Source organism: Rhopilema esculentum, chromosome 7, assembly GCF_057945365.1.
Source record: "Rhopilema esculentum isolate cy_ngs chromosome 7, ASM5794536v1, whole genome shotgun sequence".
In the NCBI taxonomy this organism is placed as follows: domain Eukaryota; kingdom Metazoa; phylum Cnidaria; class Scyphozoa; order Rhizostomeae; family Rhizostomatidae; genus Rhopilema; species Rhopilema esculentum.
In genome coordinates, this window is record NC_142821.1 from 7,876,606 (window position 1) to 7,898,786 (window position 22,181).

The 22,181-nt window shown below is 37.8% G+C and overlaps 1 protein-coding gene and 1 long non-coding RNA gene across 4 annotated transcripts in view; one reads left to right on the plus strand and one right to left on the minus strand.

The window, feature by feature from the left end:
• LOC135683912 (uncharacterized) overlaps positions 1-22,181 on the minus strand; it is a 53,904-nt gene that overhangs the window by 25,930 nt on the left and 5,793 nt on the right. Inside the window, exon 1 of one of the 3 annotated variants that reach the window (XM_065199307.2) lies at positions 16,629-17,375. The exons of 1 other annotated variant lie outside the window; for it this stretch is intronic. In XM_065199307.2, coding sequence (XP_065055379.2) covers positions 16,629-16,693 — 65 coding nt within the window. In that variant the 5' untranslated portion in view covers positions 16,694-17,375. Of the gene's footprint in view, positions 1-8,686; positions 9,184-16,628; positions 17,376-22,181 lie in introns of those variants that run through there. One more of the 3 variants, XM_065199306.2, reaches the window with a different exon arrangement.
• LOC148959943 (uncharacterized) lies at positions 9,171-14,644 on the plus strand. The gene is made up of 2 exons (XR_016143888.1): positions 9,171-10,075; positions 10,135-14,644. It is a non-coding gene; the product is annotated as an uncharacterized LOC148959943 (long non-coding RNA).

Consider the following 22,181-nt stretch of genomic DNA (forward strand, 5'->3'; position numbering starts at 1 on the left):
TGATTTCGCTAGGGGCTCTTATTGTAGCTTATTTGTATTGTTCTCATTTGGGTGTCAATTGTCATGCATCAATTTGGTATTTGAGTCCTTAGGTGCTCCTTTGAGGCCATTGGGAATAATAGAGAAGAAAAGGAGTTCTGTAGTTTGCGCTTCTGCATGAAAGTGTGGGTCCCTTGACTCAGATGGGTGTATTTAATTACTTTGGGTTGGGATTATCGAGTACTATCCTTCCCGTTGAATGTTCGAAGAATCTATATGTTTTGCGAAGATCGTGTGCTTTAGCATGAAATTTAGGATCCGAAATTTAGCTTATTCCAAATATTTCAAAGACACAGCCTGTTTATGATATTTCAAAGACACAGTCAAATGGCATTAGGCTATTTACATCCAAGATATTTTTTGGCCAATAACCTTCCTGCCCAGCTGTTCTAATAGTGTTTAGTCAATGATTTTTCTTCTTAGCTTCATCTAGGAATACCAAACCGATTTTTAAGCAACGAGACCAGTTTTTAAGCACCCTCTAGACACTGCATATCTGTTCAAAAACTGGTAGGTTACATAAAAATGTGTGCCTTTGTGCCTGACACTTTGGTCATCAGAAACATTTCATCAGCTGAAACTATGGATTAACTGCTCTCAAGATTTAACTTAAGCCAAAAGAATTAATGTTATCATCTCAGGTTTGTGGTCCATGGTTTCTGCTCATGCCAAAATCTACCTTTTAGGTCCATCCTCTTTTAATCTGCAAAATATGTCGTTCACATACAAATCCTCTCTTTAAATACAGTATGCCCTTTCCAAAACATTCACAGCCTCTTTTGCTAGCAAACAGCTAATTTGTAAAGGTTTCTCTTATCACAGCTACAACCAGGAGACACTAAAAAGTGCTATGTTTGTTTGTTCACCAGTATGTCTTCAAGAGCGATTCATCTTGAATTAGTAGAGTCATTAGAGGTTTATGCGTTTTTTTAAAGCATTCCGAAGATTTTGCGGACGTAGAGGGTTACCTTCTATCCTTTGGAGTGATAATGCCAAGACATTTAGGTCAGCAAGTTTAGAGGTTAAGAAGTTACTAAGATCACCCAGGTTTTACGAGTCCTTGTCTCTGAGATGTGTTGAGTGGAAACTTATAACGGAAAAAAGTTAATTAGAAATGTTAAGAGGTGTATCCTAAAAGTCATTGGTCGAGCCCTATTAGACTTTCACGAAATGCGTACAATATAAGCAGGGCCGCCGAGAGGCGGCCTGGGCCCTGGGGCAAATTCCTGGTTGGGGCCCTAGAGTCGGATACAAAAAAAAATTGAAACCACGCCCTTTTTGATATGGGAAACGCCCATTATTTCCAAACGTTTGCGCACGTTATAGAATATGGTTATTAAAATATACACGTTATTAAAATATCATAAAATGTAATAAAGAGCATTAATTCTAAAGGTAAGCGATTTAAATACGCTCTTTGACCACACCCTTTTAGCTGATTAAAGAGGACTTCAAAATGTGTTCCTTCAATTCTGACTGTTTTTTTCTGGTGAGCCACGCAATCTTAAAATTTAAAATGAAAGGAAATTTTTATTCTACGCACTTTTATTTAAAAAATCCCATGGAACTACGCTTTTCAGTTCTTTCGTCCTTCAAAAGTTAATTTTTCTTGCTTTTCAGTTGCAAACTGATCAATGATATTGTCATAATCAATTTGTCTTGCTAGTTCCTGCTCGATCCAAAGAGTCATAAGGCTTGATAGTCTGTCTTGAGTCATTGTTGAACGCAAGCAGTTCTTTATTAATGCTAGTTTGCTGAAAGGGGCCCCAAAAATATAATATAGCTTTATGCAACGAGTCTAAATGCAAACATAACTCACTTGAACGGGCCATAGATTAAAACAAGATTATATGGGTTACCTAATTTTTTATCAGGGCTCCCTTCCAATAAGTACGATTTTGCGAAACTAAGGGAAACTCAGCTTAAAAGACGAATTCGTAAAATATGTGATCCAAGGTTTATTCAGCTTTTTTCGGGGCCCCAGACTCAATAAATAAAGCTGATAGGCCTTAAATTCAAACAAGACTCAGTGTACGGACCCAATGAAATTTTCGACATTAACAAATATATCTTTGAATGCATTTTCAGTTTCTCAAAAAAAGCCATTTTAAAAAAATTTTCAGAATAATTTTTGGGCCCACTTCAGGCCGAGGCCCTGGGGCAAACTGCCCCCCCTGCCCCCCCCCTCTCTGCGCCACTGAATATAAGTAGAGGTTGAGGGTGTTATCAATTCACGCCCCTTAACTTACGTACACGACGATACCGAGGGAGTCTCGTATCTATTGACCACCTCACATCTTATAAACTGAAGAAATTTGTTGCATTTGCCTCAATCAAGCAGATACCTAGATATTGTTAGTGTTTACGAAACTTTGTCTAAACGTGCAAGATATAATAGATTTCTTTTAGGTCAGTTTACACGGAGATGGAGAAACGAGTATTTATAAGGGTTAATGGAAGCATACAGACCCACCAAAAATTAATCGAAGCCAAATGTTGCAGTTGGAGATGTAGTTTTATTGAAGGATGAGAGCAAGAAAAGGAGTTTCTGGAAAATCTGCCGCATAGAAGAGCTCATAGTAGGTAAAGACGAGGTGGTAAGATCAGCGGTTATCCGACTAGGATCAGACGATGGCAAAATAGGTATGAAGACTTTACGTCGCCCATTACTAATACCATTAGAAGTAAAACCTAACCATTTGATGGATTCTTTTCAAAATCCTCCTACGCAGTTGCCATTGCAGCCAGCAGCGCAATCGCCTTCGCAGCAGCGTACGCAGTTACCTATGCAGGCAAACAGTAGGCCTAAGTAACGATCAATGTAAGTAAATTGTACCAGGAAAATTTTTTTAAAATAATTAACGACGTTTCGAGCATAGCCCGTTATCAAGACTTGCATAGCCCGTTATTCATCATATTGTACCGCACGCATTTTAGTATATTTATAAACAGTAGACCTAGACGTAGAGCACAGTTTTGGGAGAGACAGTTCGAAGACAAATTATGCATTAACGTTTTTGCAGCATATTATCTTTAACTTTGTTATTGTTCTGATTTTGTTATATGTAATCAAGTTAATTCAATGCTAATATCTTTAGTTACTTTGGGTTTGATCATGTCACGAATAAAACCGGGGAAGTGTGTTATAATGCATACGTCACAACCTCGTTTTCGTGCTAATGCGAGATAGGTGTGGCAGTTTTGAGTTAGTTGAGTTCATGAGTTGAGTCGAGTCGAGTTCGCGAGTTATGGAGTTTACAACAGAGTTTTGAGTTATAGCTTTCATAATGTAAATAGTTGCTATGTTTATTAAAATGAGATAAAACTAAGTTCAAGCTCATCATTGCAGCCAACGTCTTACAATCCTCACAACAGCTACAGCTTTTCAAGGACATCTGATTTTAAGATACAGGAATTTCAACCATTTCAAAAATGAACACCTACCTCATAATCCTAAATAAAGTTAATAATAATGAAGATATTTTTTTAACAGTCATTGTGTTATGTATGTTATCAAATAGATGAAATATATACATTTCTTTAATACCTAGAGCCAAGGCTGAGGGCAAAGAGGGTTTAGGGGGTTTGAGGGGTTTGGGCCTCAATTTGTGTTGTTTCCACCTTGCTGTTAGAAAGTCCACGTCTTACAATCCTCACAACAGAGGGCATTGATTTCTTTCCCAATGTTTTCTTTGAAAACATTTTGTATCCCACTAAAAAGGCATTAATCGTAATGCCTCTCCCCACGAAAGCTTTGTTGTTTTGAAACTAAGATCGCCATTTTCATCTTAAGAAAACCACACTAATAACATCGCATTATTGGGAAAGGGGGAAGGAAGGGGGGAATCAATGCAGTCTCGCAATTTTAGTGAACGATTGTCGATCCTAAAAAACATCTAGACCACAGAATAGGAATAACAGAATAACGATAATTTTTCTAATTCTGTGGCTTCAGTGATCAAGGTTATCATTTCCTCTTTTCTTTAGACTTTGGATTGCCTCTGAAGTAAGACAACATAAAATGGCCCTTCTGTCCAGCCTATGTACAATGGTTGCCAAAAGTCTTGGTACACTAAGCTAAAATTTCGCATTACTTCATTATCGCATCCCCCTCTCTCCCTTGAAACGATGTTGAATAACAACAGTTTCAAAGCTTGAAATTCATCCAATGTCACTTTATCAGCTAGGGTAAGTAATAGGCTTTGCAACCAACATTGTTTTGGGGGAGAGGGGGGGATATTTCTGTATCTTACGACCGGAAACCTTTATTTCATCAAAATCTTTCATTGACTGCAGAAGGGTGTTCTAAGGACTTTCGGCAAGAATGGTAGATGTGAAAGTAGTGCAATATTGAGGAGGATAATGTAGAAAAAACACTTTAAAAGAAATGAACAGATATAAAACTAGCTAACCTTTTCCCTTTTGTCACCAGACATCCCATGCAATTTTGTCCTTGGATATAGTTCAATGCCAAAACAAATTGAATTTGAAATACCTTTTAAAACATTGGTATATATGTCTGTTGATTCTCTTCAAGCGCATGCGTTAACTTATACGAGGACAAAATTTTTCAGTGGATGAGATTTCTGACAATTAACTTCGGCAAAAATACTTTCGAACATGTTTTTGGCAGTTCGGACAAATAAATTTTCGGACAAATTTTGACCTGTCATTTGGATGTTAAAACGAAAACCACGTCAGGTTGTTAAAACTCTTGAGGAACTTGCCCGAAACTCTGAGTAACGACCTTAACGAGGCAAGTCCCCTTTCGGGATCAAGTTTTTGAAATACATAGAAGTGGAAAGAAAAAATCATCAATTTTCTTGTGAAATCAAGCTTATGAAAGTTTTTGGATGAAGTCTATTCTCGCCTAATCCAGTTTTCTCTAGACACCGTGACATTTATTGCCATTGTGCGACAACATTGGCAGAAAAAAGGATAACGCAAGCGTCATATGAAAACCACTGGCCCAAAAAAATCAAATTAGCTTTCATTGGTTATCCACTTAGCTATCAAAAGAATGCAAAACTATGAGACAATAGAGTTCTAAAGTATGACGCCCCAATACCAATTTATGGAATTTTTGAATCAGTCCGTCTTAAACCAATTAGTGTTGCAGGGTTATAGCACATGCGCATTAATAACAGAATTCGCACAGCTGTTCTGTCTGGGGCCACACAACTCAAGAACTTCCCGCCAGGGCTTCGAGTGACAATGCGCATGTGCAATGACCTTGAAACGGGGGCTACTGCATGTCTGGAAGACGGGCATGATTCATCTTCCGTACAAATAAAAGATCACCATGAAATACATCCAAATATGCAAATTTATTCAAATATATCAAAATCAGTTGAGACATTGCCGATAAAAGATCTTAAGCTTGTTGACGAATCACTGTTATTTTGGCTCTGTTCATCAAGTTATGGAAGTATCAGACAGCATCAGATGAGAAAGTTGAGGTTTTTGTTGTGGGGGCCAAAACATGTATAGATCAAGCCTCATCCTTACTGAAACTTAAACTAAAGATGGCAGACCTAAAAAAATGCAAACTAAAAAGGACGGTACAACGATTCGTTTTGTAGAAGTTGTGGCTCACATGCGGAATACATTGAACGTCTATTGGATTGTACAAATTTCTATCAAAAATTCAAATTGGAAAACCTGTTTAGCGACAAATAAATCTAAAGCGAATCATTTCTATATACGCAAATTTGATATCTTAATCGTGATATTATAGCTAAATTATAGCAAGAAGGTTCCCTTTAATTTTTGGTAATCATTCGCTAAATTGGTTGCTTACAAACTATATTTTTCACAAAACTTTTAGGTTTATCATTTCGAAAACAATTTCAATCAAATGTTATCAGAAGTTTCATTTTCCCTCTTGATAAGGTCCCCTTTCCTCTTTCATTCTCCTTCGCAATTCCTTCCCCCGTTCTTCATCCTTTGACTCTCTGCGGCTCTGGCACCCAGGGTATGATATGTTGAGCTCTGATATGTCATACGCAGGGCCGTAAATCTCTCCTGTCAATTGGGGGCGGTGGAGGTAGGGTCAGCAGAGCGAATGAATTTTAAGTGTGCAGCTGCTTATGGCAGTAACAAAACAGATAGGTATTATATAAAACAAAAATGAAGACTTTAAGATTTGGTAAGATTTTTTCAACTCTATAGAAGGTATTTACAGATATTTCTGAGAATGTTGACTGTTTTATAATTAAATTGATAAAATTTTCAGAGACAGGGGAAAGAAATAAATTCTGGGGGGCTGAGAATCAAGTTTAGTGACGTAGGATGACCCACCATGGTTGGGTCCGACGCGGAAGAATATTTTTGAAATCAGACGTTCTAGAAAGGCCAAAATAGCATCTCCCATACCAAGTTTAACAAAATACTATACCGTTCAGGATAGACAAGACGACGTTTCTTAGAAAAATACAGATTATTGTCTTTGGACGAAATTGGGGAGGGGAAGAGTCACGCTTAAACTCTACTGACAGACGTTGGGGAAAGAAAGAAAAGGTGACCTTCGACGTAGAGGGCACATTTTTCAGAAGTTGCTTTTTTCACAATATTCGCAACAGAGAATCACAATACTGACATTTTTTGCTTTTTCAAAATGTCTGTTTTCTATTCGAGAGCAAGCGATTTTTTTTGAAACCATATCGGATTCGAAAAAATAGGGATATATCTAAGAACATATTCGGGCTGAAAGCGAAACTTTTCTTAGAAAAATCGAGGCTGGGCCAAATTTATTGCAATTCTATAATAAAAAGTGAAGTCATTGCCTCTCTCTTTATTAAATGCAAAAATACTTCTTTATCGACGTGGTACTTTTACGCAAATTATATTTTTTTCTTGCCCTCTTTGCCTTTTTGCCTTGTTCCTAGCTACCGTTAAAAGCAAAACTCAGAATTTTTTGTGTAATGTGGATTGGTCGAGATTTATGGCGACTTACACGATTCTTTTCTAACATGTTTTTGAAATTTATTCAAGGGGTGACTGGTGGACAAAATATTTGGGGCTAATCCCCCCATGGGCACCGTCACCGACTTGCCACCACTCTGCAAACATAAATAACAGCCATCAACAATAGTCAACTTGCACTTGCCACCATGACATAAATAGTGGCTGACGTTTGTTGCAATAACCTAGAAAACTTAGTTTGGTTCTAACCCAGCTACCAGGGATTCCTTTCTTTAAAAAATATGACGATAATTTTTCAAGCAAAATCGTTTTGCTCCAGATATTTTAGGGGGGCCTACAGTCCCCCCGTCCCCCCCCCCCGGGATTCACGGCCCTGGTCATACGCCTCAAATTTTTCATGCTACAAATTTCATCTTGGCATGTGCTGCTGTTCTATGTGTTTCCGCTTTTCCTTTATTTCTTAACTTCTTTTTTCATTTACATCGACATAACCTTCTTTATGAAGTAGTCGATTAATCGTGTAGAAGACGACGCAGCAACCCCCGTCGAAGTATCATTCGCATCGCATTATCTTAATGCTATGGCTTGAGGAAAAGAAAAAGTTAACGCCGAGTTTGTTACTGAATCACTCCTTACCTTTTGCTAACTGGCATAAATTTGATTGAACTCTACAGCTGATGCCGTACAGGTTAACTGAACTTGGGTCAATGAAAAATAAAAAATTTCAGAAAAATCTATCATATTAAAAATTCCAAATCTCTATTAACCTCTCATAAGCTAAAAAGTCATTCTTTATTTAGCTTCGACCCAATCCATTTTATGACCATATGTGTTATTGACGTCTATTCGTAATGGGATATCTTAAGGCCCCACATTCCTAAGATTGGGCCATTTTTTGCAAAGATGGGACCCTTTTGGCAAACTTTAAAGGAGCCGGTGGGACTATGGGACGGTGGGACGGTGGGACGGTGGGACAGTGGGACGGTGGGACGGTGGTCCGGTGGGACGGTGGTCCGGTGGGCCAGTCCGCCATTGATCCTGGCTGTGGGATATTCCTATCCCTATAAACCGTAGCTGGGAACATATGGAAGTATGAAACTGGACCTGCTTAACCCTGGAGGAAGTCCAGTGACTTTCTTGTTTTTCCAGAGCAGCCTCTCTCCTTGCTATATCCTATAAAATATCAGCTTTTCGAGGTAAAAAAAGGACTTTGCATGCAATCGCCTTTTGTACCTTTTGAGTCAACGCTACACAATAATCGTTGTTTGTCTTTGAATTCAGGTAGTTACAATTACAAAACAAAACTTAAATTTGCCCTCCTCCTGTGCTCTTCATCAGTGCTCCACGTGGGATCGCAAATTCTGACAAAAAACTTTTTTTATTCGACAGCAGGTCTTTGATTCGAATCTTATTCAGCACAGTGTTTCCCCTGCAAATACATTCATGCAAGTGCTTGAAATCAACAATCGTCAACATGGTGGCCCAAGCACATCTCGGTGCTGAATAGAACAGGGGCGTTACATGTGGCCTTTAGGAAACGTTCAACTCTCTCTAATTCATACTTTATCGTCTATTAAAAAACTACGTATTTCTGAAAGGGAATAATTTGCACAAGATTTATATACGGAGCTCCGACCGTGTAGACAAGGCACCACCACTAGACTTGCATCAAGAATCGGTAGAGTAGTTAAAAAATCGCAGAATATGCAAGAACTGTATTTACCGTATTCCGATTTGTTTTGGAGATAAAGTTTGGTTCTCCTGAATTACATCCAAGAAGCAACGATTCCCAAAATTAGTCATCCAAACAGGCCTATTAGCGAAATCCTTCCAAATGAAACTTTCTAATAAAATAATTTGTGGGTCTTACTCGAGAAGCCATGAAATGACGGGATTTTGAGCTGCTTTTTGTCCATGTTCAATCATTCGTATAAAACAGCACTTTCTTTGTCAGTGTGCATTTAGGAGAACAAATGGCCATTAAGCCAGAAGCTCCATTAAGCCTCGCCCTCAACTAGCTCCCAATATCTCCAAATCACTTTTAGCAAGTAAGCCCCCTGCCCCCGAATATTCTACTTTATTTTATTTTATGACAGCTCCATTCAATTGAGAACAAAAGGGATTGTTCATTAACAACAAAGAAAATTCGGGAGGAAGGTGCATAAGTTTATGAATACTTATGCAAAGATATAATACTCATAGACGGCTCATGCGTTAGCTGACTATGATCTAGTGCCGACCCTGATGGAGGAGCGGCGGGCACTGCTCATAGTATGAATAGTCTATGAGCAAGTCTTCTCCAGAGGAAAGAAATTCCGGGATAAGATAATTCAATGAGCAAAACGGCTTCTTTTCTAGGTATAACTGTCCTTTGACAGAATCTAAATACTTTGTTTGTGCCCGTTTTGTTCTATTACGTAGATTACGAAAAGGCATTTGACTCAAGGTGGAGAAAAGGTCTCGGGATGATCTTGATGAAACTTGAAAAACATGGCATTACTGACAAGTGTTATGATATAATGATTAACATGTATGCCAAAATTAAATCATTAATAGAAATAGGAGGAACATTAAGTGACATGCTTCCATGTAATATTGGAGTTAGACAAGGGGAAAACTTATCTTCCCTTTTTTTGCGATATTTCTCAATGATCTAGACCATTTCTCCTCCGAAACTGGTTGCGAAGGCATAACCGTAAAACTGGATGATGATCAAGTATTTCTTTGTACACACTGTTATATGCTGATGACACAGTCTTATTTGCTACTTCTCAAAAAGGATTACAACACTCGCTCGACTCGTTATCTAGATACAGAGACACGTGGAAACTTAATGTTGGAAAAACCAAAATTATGATATTTTCAAAATGTGGAAGGTGGAATAAAAATTCGACTTTTACTTCTAAAAATGACCTTTTAGAAATAGTGAACGAATTTGAATATTTAGGCGTCATCTTTAGGAATAATGGAAGATTTCTGGGTGCACTCAAATACATTAGATTACAGGCAAGGCTATGTAATTTCCAGAGCTAGGGATATGAGCTTGTCAGTGGATATACAGCTGAACATTTTTGATGCATTGGTCATTGCGATTATAACTTATGGAGCAGAGGTATGGTAGCCTGCGTCACAGACCATCACCACCAAGGATGGTCTGTGACGCAGGCTAAGGTATGGGGGATTGAGAAAACAAACCTACTAGATCAACTAGAACTGCAGCATCACAAATTAATTTTGAACACTAAACATGGTATATGGGGATTTAGGGAGATTACCAGTATCAATAACGATTAAATTAAGAATGATGGGTTTTTGGGCCAACATGGTCAGAGGTAAAAAAAAAACTAACAAATATTTTGTATAGTAGTTTAGTGACAAAGGAAAATATTAAATAGATCACGTATGTTAAAAATACCCTTAATAGCTCAGGACTGTCCTTTATTTGGATCACGTATATGTTCAATAGCCCTGAAAATTTAGGTGCAGTAATTAAATTGAATCTCAAAGACCAATTCATTCAACAATGGAATTCTGATATGGAAAAATCACACAAAGGTCAAATGTATAAGCGTATGAAATCGTGTTTTGAAAGCGAGAATTACCTGAATGTACTACCAATCGATCTATCACAATATCTTTGTGGGTTCAGAACTTCGTATCATAGGCTATTGGTAGAACTGGGCGATGGAAAAACATTGATTATAATAACCGAAAATGTGATATGTGTTCTTCAAACGAAATTGGAGATGAGATGAGTATCATGTAATACTTAAATGCCCTGCTTTGTAAGATTCAAGAACAAACTACATACCTGATTATTTTACCCTATATCCATCAGATCATAAATTTGATTCTTTGATGAGGATAAGTGAACACAATAAACTAACAATAAATGTTGCCAAATTTGTAAGAGAAATATTCAGACAACGCAAACAAATGGCAATTTTCCTGTAAAAATGAATCGAAACTCCATTGTTAGGCATAGATTTTCATGCAATACTTTTGATTGTACACTATTAATTCTCGCATTTTTTACATATCTATTGTTGCTACTGTTGGTCAATCCGCGGTAAATTGTTGCTTATTTTGTTTGTAAAAAGAACCTCTCAAATAATGTAAGTAGTTGAAGTAAGAGTGGCTCTTCAACGATTTATGTATTTAGATAATTTGATTTCTCATTATGATGATGACGATGATCTTATCTGTCTATTGGCAGCCACATAAAAATACAGCCAGGCTCATTGGTTTGTGGCCGTTGCCTGTTGGCCGTTGCCTGTTGGCCGTATCAATAGTTTTGCTTCTCTTTTCACGCGCTATGTGAGTGACCTCCCAGTCCCTTATTGACGGAATATGCTGGAACATATCCAAAGGTATTTTCACTACATTGCGGAGTTTAATAATAGGAGCAACATTTCCATTTTAAACAAGCAAATATTCTTGGATTTATGGCAATGAAGTTAGAAATACGAATTTCTTTTTGCCATGTTTGGTTAAAGGTGATTTGTCAAAGGTTTTATTTTCTCACTAAAATCCAAACTATTTGGAGTGATTTTTCTTCCTTTAGTTAATGGTTGGACCTTTTATAGACAACCTTTGACTCCTAGCCAGGCGACCCTTCAGCAAGAATAGACAGCCGTTGGTCGGTTTATTATGCGACGGCTGGCTACTCTTAATGATAGGGATTGCTATGTCTGGGCTATGTCTTTAATGAATCCAAAAGTTAAAGCGTTCATATTTTAGGTCATGTATGCCTAGAGGTAAATTGCTGTTTTTAGAGAATCATTCCTATTAATCCAATAATAATATGCAACCTATCGAAATAAGGCAGTTTTTCTAGAGCAAGTTGTTAAAAAAGAAACTTCAGGACTTTTCAAGAATTAAATATCGCTTGATGCTATTTTTTGGCATGCATATCCCGTTGCAAACTAATATAGGGCCGCAAATGTTATTAAAATTCAACCAGTTTACAAATATAACTTGTTTGTGTGTCAAGAAAAATATTGCCTAAGTTTTAGGTCGTTTTAGTTAACTTCAACTGAGACACTTTTGGATAAATCTTGATAAAATGATTTAAATTAAATTCTTTGAAGTTAAGTTAAAAAATTTAGTTAGCTTGTGAATGTGAGCCATTTTGACAATTAAAGGGAGGTGGGTTGTAGGGCGATTCCAGACCTCTTGGAATCTATGACCAACTTTTTCCCCTACCAGCAGCCCCTGCCATAAAATCTAAGATGCAAGCAAAAACAATATGAAAAATAGTATCCGGTCTAAAATTATGATAGTAAAACCAAACCTGGGCTTTAAAAAGTCGTATAAGGAAGCTTGGAGAAATTCCCAAAACGAGGCCATAAGTTGAATTGGTGCATAGAATTCATATCCTTTATAAAAGTTTTATCTTTTGTCAGTTAAAGTTTCCTTGTAGAATTTTTATCAAATGGCAGTTAAAACTTACCATAACACAGACACCGCCATGTTATGGGGTTCAAACCCCTGACATGACCAAACTTTCACACATGGTGTGGAATCGCATTGTCGTGGTCACGTTGGTAGGAAGGACCAGGGCACAATTCGCTAATTATACCATTTGTTTATATTGATTAATTATATCATTATTGTTTATTAATGTTTGAAACATATTCTGTTATTGTTTCTCTTAGATCTTCTTAATCGAATTGATCATTTTCCCCAGATATAACAACTTTGGTATTTTTTGGCGGTACAGAACTTGAAAATGGCTTTGAAAAAAGCAAACATTTCACAATATACTACTTGAAGCTGTTTTGTCTGACACTCCTCAGAGTATAAAACGTCAGAATAAGGTCCCGATGGAAAAACACGATTGGGAGCATATACCCAGTTGTGGATCCAGTGGTAATTTTTCTACAGGCACCCAGCACTGATTAGACAATTATGTCGGTCATTTGCTTGCGTCTTTCTGATTGGCCTATATCCAAGAATTTTTTTCTGCCTGGGGAAGCTGCAACGCCAGTGTCAACTTTGCTTTCTAGCATTATTAATAAACATCCGTGAGTATGTCAAGGAAGGTCGAGAGAGAAAGTTACTGCTCTGCATTAAATTTTCAAAACAGTAAAAGATCGAATCCAGATGTCAGTTTTCATCGTTTTCCAAAAGCATAAGAGCGATGGCCTAAAACTGGAACCTCTTTGGGTTGCGTAACCTCGTTTCCATGTCAAACACGAAATATTTTAGGACTAAAGAAAGACTAAAGCTTTTTAAAGGGAGTGACCCTTCTGCCCTAATTCTATTCTGTGGTTCTAACCAAGAATAAGGCAGTCAAGAAAATATCCAAAACATTGTTCTTAGTCTCGATTTCTCTTTTCTGTCGATTACAGATAATCAGTTGGAGATTACTTAATTTGTTGTTGGTGCTGAGCTGAATTGGGAAAATGAATTCAAAGTCATATTGATTGTGTAAGTCCCTGCGCAAAAGAATCTGAATACATCTTCCTCGTCTGTGATGTTATAATAAACGCTAAAGTCAGTGCTAAAATAAAAAAGGATTATCTTAAAATATTTCCGTTCTTCCGTTTGGATATTATATATAACTTTGAATTAAAATAGATCATTTTATTAGAAATTAGAATCGAGTAACATTACCCCAAAAATAGAGAGACTACAATATAATAGGAACCCTTGTTCCATGTAGACCAAGATATTCTCTGGGCGCCAGAGCCTCGGAGAGTCAAATGATGAAGAGCGGAGGACAGGAGTTCCAAGAGAAAACACGAAGATACAATCCTAGCCACAGTCATTGGAACAACTAAACAAATTTTTAAAGTTGTTAAAGTCGTTTCCTCTCCTCGATTACAATGTTGCACTGACCAAGGGCCCACACCCAGGGGGGCCAGGGAGCCAAGAGGCCATGGCCTCCCCTCTTTTTCGCTAAGTAAAAGAATATCAGCTTAAGTTATTTGAATAGATAAACCTTTAGATAACGACAACTACATTGAACCAAAGTCCACAAGTAAAACAGTGTCAGCAAAATGTTTGCCACAATTAGGTCTAGAGGGGGTAAGAGGTTATTCTTATTTATATTTGTGGCTCCTCCAATTTAGGATCATTGGTGCAGGCCCTGAAACAGGGCATTTTTTAACATACTCAGTGGTGGGGGAATTACCCCCCCCCCCAGGCCCTACGATCCCCCCCACTGAAAAGCAAAATCCTACTTTTACCCTGGTTTTAAGAGGCAACCTAACATAGATTCTCTAAGGTTAAAAAACTTCTTTAAAGGGGTAACCTAACAAAGATTCCAGAAAGGTTGAGAAAAGCTGTTTCTAGATGCCTAGCTACAATGATATGGGTATCATTTTGAGGCTTAGTTGTGAGCAATGCCGCCGACAGGTTTTAAAAGCCCTGTGGCAACACCGGAAGTAAGGTCTGCTACGAGCGAAGCGAGCTTGAAATTTTTGGCGACCATGCCCTTTAGATAAGCTGTAAATGCATTTCAGAATATTTTTTGCAGTCATTTTGTTGGAATTGTTTAAAGCGTTGTACCATTGTTTATTGATAATTTTGTAACTCTGACTGATTTCTTACTTAAACTACTCAAAAATCCTTAAAAAATTCCCTGCCCTGAAATCAATATGATTTTTCGTGAAATGTTTTTTTTATCGCATAAATACTTCTACTGAAGGGATCAGTGTTGTAAGGTAGATAAATCTTGGGGCTTTTGAACGTGAATGTTGTGACGTTTCAACTTCTTTTTGCAAGAACTGTAGCTTTTTCAAGCCATTGAAGGGAGCCTGTTGTATTTGATACCGTCGATCTAGGCTGAAGAGAGACCTGTTAAAATATTGGGCCATATAATGGTTCCAATGAATATGTTGCGTGTGTATCGAAAATCTTTAACAGTTGTACGATCGTACACATTAGCGTAAACTTAGGGGGGCTTCTGGGGCTTCAGCCCCTCCTGAGGAAAACCGAGGGGGGGCTGAGCCCCCCCCTGGAAAATAAGGAAGTGCTTCACCAATTTTTTGGTTAGTTTGTTATATTATTGGTTCCACGCATAAACATTTTGTGTGCCTAAATAGAACTGATGATCTCAACCTAAAGAAACTGATTATGATTTAAAAATACACTTTCCATCATCTCATGTGTGTTTCTTCTTCCTCGATAATAAAAAATGCACGAAAAAATCACCTTTAAGCCCTTAGTTAATCCATTTTCTATCCTATGACACCAGCAGCTGCCATTAGGAATTGTCATTAACTTTTTGAGCCCCCCCCCCCCCCCCTGAAAAACGCAAGTCTACGCCTATGATCGTACATACCTAGAAGGAATGGAGTCAAACAGATATAGAATAGAAGGATCAAAAGAGCTGCTTTCTTTGACTCAATACTTTCTAAAGTTTGTTCTACGATTTCAAGGAATCTGCATAAGCCTTCAGGAGCAAATCAGGTCCTTTACAGATATAATAGAGGATGACAAACAAAGTTTATGAAAAATATTATGTGAAAAATTACGAAGCTTAAACGTGGCATAGTTGTGTTCATGACAACGCTTTGACAAAACGATTATACTCTCGCCGAAAGCAAAATAACAGGAGAAGGAAGAACATCATGAAGGGAGAAAAACATTCTCTCGTGACTATGACAGAAGAAAGTAAACAGGAGCGGCTGAACAATTGGGCATTATGCCTTTTGATGACCAAACTTTCCAACTCCTTGTCCCCTCAATTTAAGTCCTTGAAGAGTAGAGACGTGAGTCTGGATGATAAAAGGGTTGGTCAAAAAATTAATACATCTGGTGTAATTTTGCAATTATAACTATCACTTAATTGTCTTGTTAAGCTGGGTTTAGAGAGACAATTGATAACATTGAACAAATTTGTACTCAACGCGTCTTGTCGATATCGGCGTAAGGGTCTTGGCTTTCTGGTAACCACGACATAATCAAATTTCCGTTGTGAGCTTTGACAACCTTAAAGATCTTAAAACTTGAAAAAATATGCTTTTGAATATGAAATTTATCCATTTTAGCAAGCAAAATGATGTGTTTTAAAGCGGTTCAAATTGTGTGTGATTTTTCGGATGATTTATTTGAATTTCCAATGTTGTTCCAATTGCGTGGGAGTTGTTTACATCCGAGAATGGAGGCTCCACAACAGGACAGGGCATTCGTGTCTCTTAGTCACAACCTTTGGCCAAACGATGAAATACATAGGAATATCGTCATTAGGTCTCTATTTATTTCATTACAGCTAGCAGACTCTCTGATGCATAATAATGTCAATATGGCTCTGTGTTCTTGCTAGATCGGTTCTACGATACAGAAAGTCCTACTTGTCTGTTGGCAAGAAACAGAAAGCGATTTAAAAAAATTGTGGTAGCATGATTACATTGAAAGCTAACCGGACCCATGAAACAGTTCGCAGCTAAAGTGAGTTTCGAACATTCAGAAGAAGTTTCTCATTCATTACTGTACCCTGTCAAGCCACTGTAGTAGTACCCTAGCCTAGACAAGTCAACTTCGATTGTCTCTCGTTATCCATTGATAATTCTGCGAATTCCAAAAACTAGAGTACTAGAATACCAGACTTCGTCTTATCAGAAGCCCCTAGATAAAGTGTCTTACATCACAACAGAATGTTTTCTTTCTTACGGCTGCTCATTTCGCCATATCTATTAAAACGTTAACTCCCTCACCTTAAAACTTCGATTGCTTGAAAAACGGACTTCTTTCGTCTTGGCCTTTCCTGCTGGTACGCCATTTTCGATAATTTACTCGAGAGAATAACTAGTCAAACGCCTTGCTGGACCGCTGGAATAGCTTTGGTTGCTTTGCTTCTTCCCGCGGCAAATTTTGAACAATGGACTAACTATGTGAGTCTTGGCAGTGTGTATCTCACATTGGTAAATAAACAGTACATGGGCTCCGACGCAGGTTGGAAAGTGGGAGGGGGGGGCCAAGGAAGATTTTAACAATCATAACAAAAGAATTTTTGTTATGATGTTTAAAAAAACTTGTTTTGCAAAAAAAGGGGGCCATGCTCCCGGCCCCCCTTCTTCAGAGGCCCTGCAGTGGTCCATTCGTGGCATTTTTTCGACTGAAACACGGATTTTAAGGTAGTAAAGAAGGAAGGGTTAGGAGAAGCAAGACTGAAAATATATAACCGACATGCAACAGCAGGAGCTGGAACATTTTCAGTTCCGCCTAAAGAAAAGGGGGGTTAGGATATGCTTTTAAGGGGGAGGGGTCGAACATATGCTTTAAGGGGGGGGGGTCGAACATATTTTTGAACTTGGCTTCCTGTTATGAAGAATCGAATCTTTTGAATCTTTGCATCTGGTTTATTGGGCCCTTTCAATTGACACCGAAGAATAGATCCTGTACAACAGTAACCTGAATCTGACAAGCGTCATTGTAAACTGGCCTGGTCTGGTTTTGTTTCCACAGAACCCAAATATACGGTGGCCCACAGGTGCCACGGCAAAACTTACTTTCTCACGGCAAAACTTTCTTTTTCACGGCAAAACTTTCTTTTTCACGGCAAAACTTTCTTTCTCACGGCAAAACTTACTTTCTCACGGCAAAACTTACTTTCTCACGGCAAAACTTACTTTCTCACGGCAAAACTTACTTTCTCACGGCAAAACTTTCTTTACGTGATGTTGTGTACGTGATACTTAGATCTAATCAATGCTTTAGACGTTTTAAACTTCGCAGATTTGTGAATACCTACATCTTCTCTTGATAATTCTTGCAGAAAGACAGCCCAGAAATGTTCTAAAATTTATCTAGGTTGGGCTAGGCTAGGCCTATATTCCTATCTCAACGAAACAGTACCGCATGCAAGGTCTTTGATTCCTTTGTTTTGAAAGCAGTGAAAAAGATCAATTCGTTGAAAATTGGCGTGCACATAAAATTCGTGCAAAAAATCACGTACGTGCACTTGGCACGCTCGATTGTGGCTTGTAAAAAACCTATAAATTGGGTATTGTGTTTAATATCATATCATATCGTATTACTCACAGGGTGGGTTGATGGCTAGGTACTTAATTTTTCGAATAATAGTAATAACAATGAATAAAGAAATGAAATAATAAGCATGGGCATAATATAAGCGGAGAAAAAAATCGAAGTGGTTGCCCAACAAACAACATCCATTGTTTATGAAAATTTTGCCTGACTGAATCATGGTAGATTTCTGCCTGATTATCGCTTTTTTGGAAACTTTTCAGTGTTGAGAAACTACAGTTGCCGCTACAGCCCCCTTATCTCCCCATACCCTTGTCTACTACGCCTATGTTAGAAAAGCAAAAGGAACAAAGCAATACGACGACGAGAATCCAATGTCACGAGATAAAATTTTCAAAAAAAAATTTAATATAAGTAATAAATTAAATTCAAAGAAAGTTTTGCCGTGAGAAGTAAAGTTTTGCCGTGAGAAATAAAGTTTTGCCGTGAAAAAAGAAAGTTTTGCCGTGAGAAAGTAAGTTTTGCCGTAAGAAAGTAAGTTTTGCCGTGAGAAAGAAAGTTTTGCCGTGGCACCTGTGGGCCACCGTACAAATAGCATTCTGACTACCTCAATAATCTAAGTTCGTAGTGAACCACTTGAGACAATTTAGGATCTTTAAACCAGCAAGTGGTTTTGGCTTGTGGGCTGAACACGGTGGTGTAGTGCCTGTGCCTCAAAATAACAACGGGGGCCCTTGCACACACGTTGTAAAAAGCAATAGCAAAAGTAGAAACTTGTCAATTTCCGGCATCAAAAAGGGGGGCTGCCCCCTTAGGCCCTAGGCGCCTAGCACTACACACCTCTCTGAACAGACATTTTCCTTTTTGCAAGCTACTCACACGATTAAACACTGTTTGCTATCCACATATCATAGATTCTGTTTCGAGAAAATGATAATTCAATGAAACCGACAACACAACATAGAGAACCTAAAGATATTTGTCTCATTAAATGGATTAAAACTTTATTGGCAGGGACAAAAAAGTCATTCCCCTTCTTAGAATCCCCCTTTTCGCTTACGATTTTCCATACAGATGTTGACTGGCATTTTTCATTTCTATTAGGATGATTGTGTGTATGGAGGACCGTTGCAAGAGCAGGTGAAATAAAGAGGACAATAACAAGCTGAGTTGTAGAAGAAAAGAAATAAGATTAAGGACTTAAGCCTGAAATACACGATCAGTTTTTATCGTTTTTCACTGACAGTTTTCAGTCAAAAATTGATCGTATATTTAGCAAAAACTGACAAAAACTGATGCATTAATGAACGTCAGTTTTTGACTGAAGAAGTTGAACACGTCCAACTTCGTCAGTTTTTAATTGATGGGGTTCTATTCATTGGTTGCCTGTGTTCCAGACCCCTAACTTGAAAGTAGAGGGTCAGGGCCGTCGCGAGGCAAGCATTGTTGTGAGGGTGTGGACTACAAATTTACCTGATTAAAAAAATTTTCATGAAATTCTTTGGTTGCTGTCACAAACCTCTGCAATACATTTTGTCAATCTAACTCTGAATATAATTCGCAAACATTGTGATAAATGCCGCGGCAAACATTGACTTTGCATCACTACTTGCAATTTGCATCAGTGGCAATTTTCAGATTCTGCTTCTCCTTTATCATCAGCAAAATATCCCCAGCCCATTATCACTTTTTGTTCCTTCGCTCTCTTCATCCAAGTAATATAAGCACTTAAGTGTGTTTCTTCCCACCAAAATGATTCAAGCTCTCGCCAAAATATAAACCGAAGTTTCGAAATTTGACATAATTTTTTCCCACCTATAATAAATTCAGTGAAATTTTTGGCACCTTGGTTTTTGATACTTAATATATCGAAGCAACAGAAGAAGAATTTATCTTTCAATATGTTTCTTTTTAACCCGGGTAGCTTTATCTTGTGATAAAATGCTTGTTGAGTACCTTGATAATGACAAACCGTTGTATACGATATAAAACCATAGCATACGAAGACGTTTCATAGTAAAATATACTATATCCTGATAAACTATAATGTACAACAGCATACGATGATATACTATCGTAGTAGGTCATATACTCTAGTAAACCATTCGATATTCAACATAATACGACAATCTACTTTCGTATATACGATGATTATATAAGATTTTCGCCAAAGTGGGCCAAATATGGTCCCTGCTTTTGTCCTGATAACACGTTGTTAATAATTTACGCGACCATATACTTTTTGAATGATTCTATTTGAAGTATCTACAATATACAGTTAGATCCCAAAATAGCCCCACCACAAGGAGCAGCCCCGGCCATACATCTAAAAAACCTTAGTAAGATAACAAGTCAATATAGAAATTACATTAGCATGGACCCTTTCCTCCTGCTTGAAGCGGGGGACTCGTCCTTTCAAACGTCAACAGTACTTAACTTTCTGCGTATTAGAGAATCCTGAAGTCTGCATTGTCAAGAAGGACAAAGATTGGTAATAGCACTTCAATAGAAAGTATTCCAGGCTGCATAAAGGGGGATTCAAAAGATAACCAGCTTAAGTAACAATGTTTATGTAATCGTCTAAACAAGTTTCTTAGAAATAAAAGCATGGACTGAAAGGCAGCAACGTATACCAAAGAGGGATGCTGATGGATGTTTAGAGCAGCACTAACAAAAATTGACCATTTTATGGTGGCTCAATTTTGCGTGAACATCGAGCAATTTGCATTTTTTTTTATTTTTTATTTTATTTGCAAATTATAACTTCTTTCATGACGTATTTTTTTCATCTAGAAGAAGTAGGAGTAGGACAAAAAAAGCAGAATAATTAGAAGAACAGACAAGAATAAAGAAATAGGGGAAGGGCTGTAGGATATAATCATAATTTAGAATTATAGTTAGGTTGCCTGTTGGGGGGTCCTCTTCTTAATAGAAGCTTAACGTCTGCGTACTTTTTGGAGGCATCTACGATACTAAATAAAAGAGAAGAGAAAAGAAATGGACAATAATGTTTCTTTTTTACCCCACCCAGCATTACCCATACCCCTACTGAGCTCTCCACCACAATTCCCTTTGTTAAAACACAGCAAATATTTACAAACACTATTTGCCACAAACTGCAAGGGTGATTGCTTTGAATCGAGCAAGAATATCCTTCCTTAGCAACCAATAGCTATTCTCAACAGCACTTTCCAAATATTGGTGCAGTTTGCAAATATTTGGTTGCCTATGTATCAAAGAAACAATTACACATTAACTCAGGGTGAGCTTCAATTTTTCAACTTGATCCTAGATTTTTATTATTTTAATTTAATTATTATAAAAATGTATCTTAATTCCAACCAAAGCTTATAACATGATCGGGGTTATCACGTGCTAAGGAACAGTTGCCTGGTGATCACATTAAGCGAGAAACTTAGGGTTATCCGTCCTGTTCTTGGTCCTGTCTGTGAGTGTGTCTAGATTCATCATATCATCGGACAGTTCTATATACCAAAGCGTAAATACTAAGTTGCACATCTCATTTGACCCCCTCAAGTCTTAAGTTTAACATTGAATTGCCTTAAAGCCAGTTAAAGTGTTTGTGTAGTCTTAAACTTGCAATGCTATTAAAAGTAGATTTGTTTATATTTTCCCGTGATTGACGTTGACTAACTCTATGTGAGTGAACTTCTTAGAAGCTGCTTCATACAGCTGAAGATCACAGACCATTGGTTGAACAACTGGTAAAATCCCAGCCTATGTGTAATCTTTGCAGCAGAGCGAAAGCCCATTAAACCATTTTTGCCGGATATAAATGAAAAAGAATAGCAGACATTGAATAGCAGCAGACCTAGGCAAGAACCTTGCGTCACACTGAATTATTTTTGCCAAGTCGTATGAACCTTATTGTGAAAACTAGTTACACATACAAGTATTAGAAGAACAGTTATAAATCAGTATAGATACTAAAGGCAATCGACCGATACTAAAGGGGCTTAACAGGGCCTCCGACGAAGGGGGGCCAGGGGGGCCTTGGCCCCCCACTTTTTTGCAAAACAGTAATGTTTTTTTCAAAATCTTTTGTTATGGGTGTTAAATTCCCCCCCCCCCCACTTTTCAACCTTTGTCGGAGCCCATGCTTAAGCCATCTTTCAATCAAAAAGTGATCAATCAGTCAGTGCAATTCCACTCACACGCTCATTGATTGGCTGATATTCATTGACAGGTGGCTCAAGCCACTTTTATATCAGTAGATTACCTTTAAGTTTCCTTTGAGCCTTCGTGACTAAAAATGGAGG